This window comes from Asparagus officinalis, chromosome 5, assembly GCF_001876935.1.
Source record: "Asparagus officinalis chromosome 5, Aspof.V1, whole genome shotgun sequence".
Classification (NCBI taxonomy): domain Eukaryota; kingdom Viridiplantae; phylum Streptophyta; class Magnoliopsida; order Asparagales; family Asparagaceae; genus Asparagus; species Asparagus officinalis.
Genome location: NC_033798.1, coordinates 43,084,113 through 43,086,784, shown reverse-complemented (window position 1 = coordinate 43,086,784; position 2,672 = coordinate 43,084,113). Strand labels below are relative to the sequence as shown.

General features: G+C 42.0%; 1 protein-coding gene across 1 annotated transcript; it reads right to left on the bottom strand.

Moving 5' to 3' along the window:
• On the bottom strand, positions 930–1,970 carry LOC109841760. Its single transcript, XM_020410700.1, has one exon. The coding sequence runs from the start codon at positions 1,968–1,970 to the stop codon at positions 930–932; it is 1,041 nt and encodes a 346-aa protein (XP_020266289.1).

Below are 2,672 nucleotides of genomic sequence, written 5' to 3'. Positions count from 1 at the left end.
TGGCACAGAGCTAACGACTACTTTATCCAATACTCTACCGATCCAACGAGCCGCACACCAAACCAAATGTTGCACCGTTGGTCAACGATTCAACTGTCTGTCAACAAGTTCTGCAGGTGCGTTGCTCAGATTGAAGGAAGACAAAGATCTGGTACGAGAATTATTGACCAGGTAAATATTTAACTTATATGTTTTTATGTAAATATTTAACTTATATGTTTGATTATTCTAAATTCAATTCTTGTGTAGACTGCATAAGTAAAAGAATTATACCAATCCCTTTATGGTAAGCCATTCGTGTTTGACCATTGCTGGGTTGAGTTGCGTCATCACCAAAAGTGGATCCAACAAATGGAAACTTACAATAAGATTCGATCACAACCGAGAAGAACCACGAACTCTGATTCCTCATCAAACAATTCCATGCCAGCGACCCCCATCGAGTTGAACATTGACTCGGATGATGTTATAGCAAGGCCTGAAGGGAGGAAAGCGGCAAAACTCAAGAGGAAACAAAATGTGGACAAATCTGAGTCCGCTAAGTCCATTATGGGAGAGGCTTTCGCGTGGATGAAGCAAACCAACAAAGAAAAAATGGAGCTAAAACAGAAGAAACAAGATGACGATATCATGAAGATCGATCTCTCAACACTCAATTCAGTTCAACGACAATACTTTGAAATGCGTCAGGCAGAGATATTGGAGAGGTGGATGTCCAAGGGTTCTTCCTAATTATCATATATTGTACTCGCATCGCATCCTCATTAGTTCTTCCTAATTATCAAATATTATCTTGTATTAGATTTATGATTGTACTTGAAGTTGAAAAATTTGGCATTGAATGAAAACAACTACATTATTGAAAATGAAATTGGCGTAGTACAACAACTTGAACTCCTTTTCTGAAATCACATTAGACATAAAGAAACTTAATCCTCGGCGATGGATCCCTTAAGCTGCCACAGATGCTCGATCAAATTATTTTTTAGTGATTTGTGTGTTTGCGTGTTCCTGATCCGATGATGATTTTGGATGAACTCAGTTAGAGGCACCGTCTGCACATGAGAAGGTTCAACGACTGGTACCGAATCAGTAAAGTCAAAGTTGTTGTCCAATTGACAATCACGTTCATCTTCAACGATCATGTTATGCATTATGATACAAGCTGTCATGATATCTTTCAGCACACAAGGTTGCCAGAAACGTCCTGGTCCACGAACAATCGCAAATCGAGCTTGCAACACGCCAAAAGCTCGCTCAACATCTTTTCTTGCGCTTTCTTGTTGTTGAGCAAAGTACTTATGCTTGTTTCCTCGAGGTGCTGGAATAGTCTTCACTAATGTGGACCACTCTGGGTAAATCCCGTCGGCGAGATAGTATCCCATATTATACTCGTGGCCATTGACAGTATAGTTGCACGGTGAAGCTCTTCCCTCCGCAAGTTGTGCGAAAACCGGTGAACGATGTAGAACATTAAGGTCATTGTGAGACCCCGGCAGTCCAAAGAAGGCATGCCATATCCAAAGATCTTTGCTAGCTACGGCCTCCAAAATAATTGTGGGTTCATGAAAATGTCCAGTATACATACCTTGCCAAGTAGTTGGATAGTTCTTCCATGTCCAGTGCATGCAGTCGATGCTCCCAAGCATACCAGGAAAACCTCGTTGTGAGCCTTCCTCGAGCAGGCGTGCAACGTCTTCATTAGTCGGTGCACGAAGGTATTCCTCTCCAAAGATGTTGATAATCGATCGAACGAACCTCTTCACGCTCTCAAGCGACGTACTTTTACCGATCCGAACGTAGTCGTCAACGGAGTCAGCGGATGCTCCATATGCGAGCATCCGCATAGCTGCAGTAATCTTTTGAAGACTAGATAGTCCTAACTGTCCAGCACCATTCCTCTTTTGGACGAAGTACTTGTCATGTTCGACGACTGCGTCGTGGATTCGAAGGAATAACGAACGCCTCATTCTGAACCTTTGACGAAAATAATAAAGAGGATAGGTTGGTGCGTCAACAAAATAATCTAGGAATAACCGATTGTGGCCTTCCAGTCGGTTTCGATGGAGCACGATACGTCGTTTGTGTTGAACTGAAGTTGAACATTTCTCTTGTTCTTCTTCCTCAACGACAGTAGCTCCCATAAGAAAGAACGTCTTTATCATTTCATCCTCGCTCGACTAGATGAGCTAGACATTTTATTCTGGGAGATGATGGGTTGAGGAGAGAAGCCATCGAATTTTATAGGAATCAGTCGGTTGACGGTCAAAGTTTGCGATACCTCGAACTTCGTGCCCAACCTCAAAGACCGCGGGTTACCTCGAAGACCGTGTGCGCTCTCTCGAAGATCGTGGGTTACCTCGAAGGCCGTATCCAATGGTTAGAAATAAAATACAAGAGGTTTAAATATAATTAAAAGTAATGGGTAAAATATTAAAATAGAAAAGGAGTTTTTTTTATATTGTTGGAGCTCCTAACTAGGAGCTTGTTGGAGCTCCATAAAAGAAGGAGTGCCTCCCAAGGCTTAATTTGTTAATTTTTTATTCTAAAATGCTTGAGAGCTCTTGAGAGCATGCTGACTAGGACTCTCAACTGGGAGCTTGCTGCACTTGCTCTTAGGAGGGGGCCAGTTATAAAATTAATGATGGTATTTGGGTTTTGTAGACGGTAAA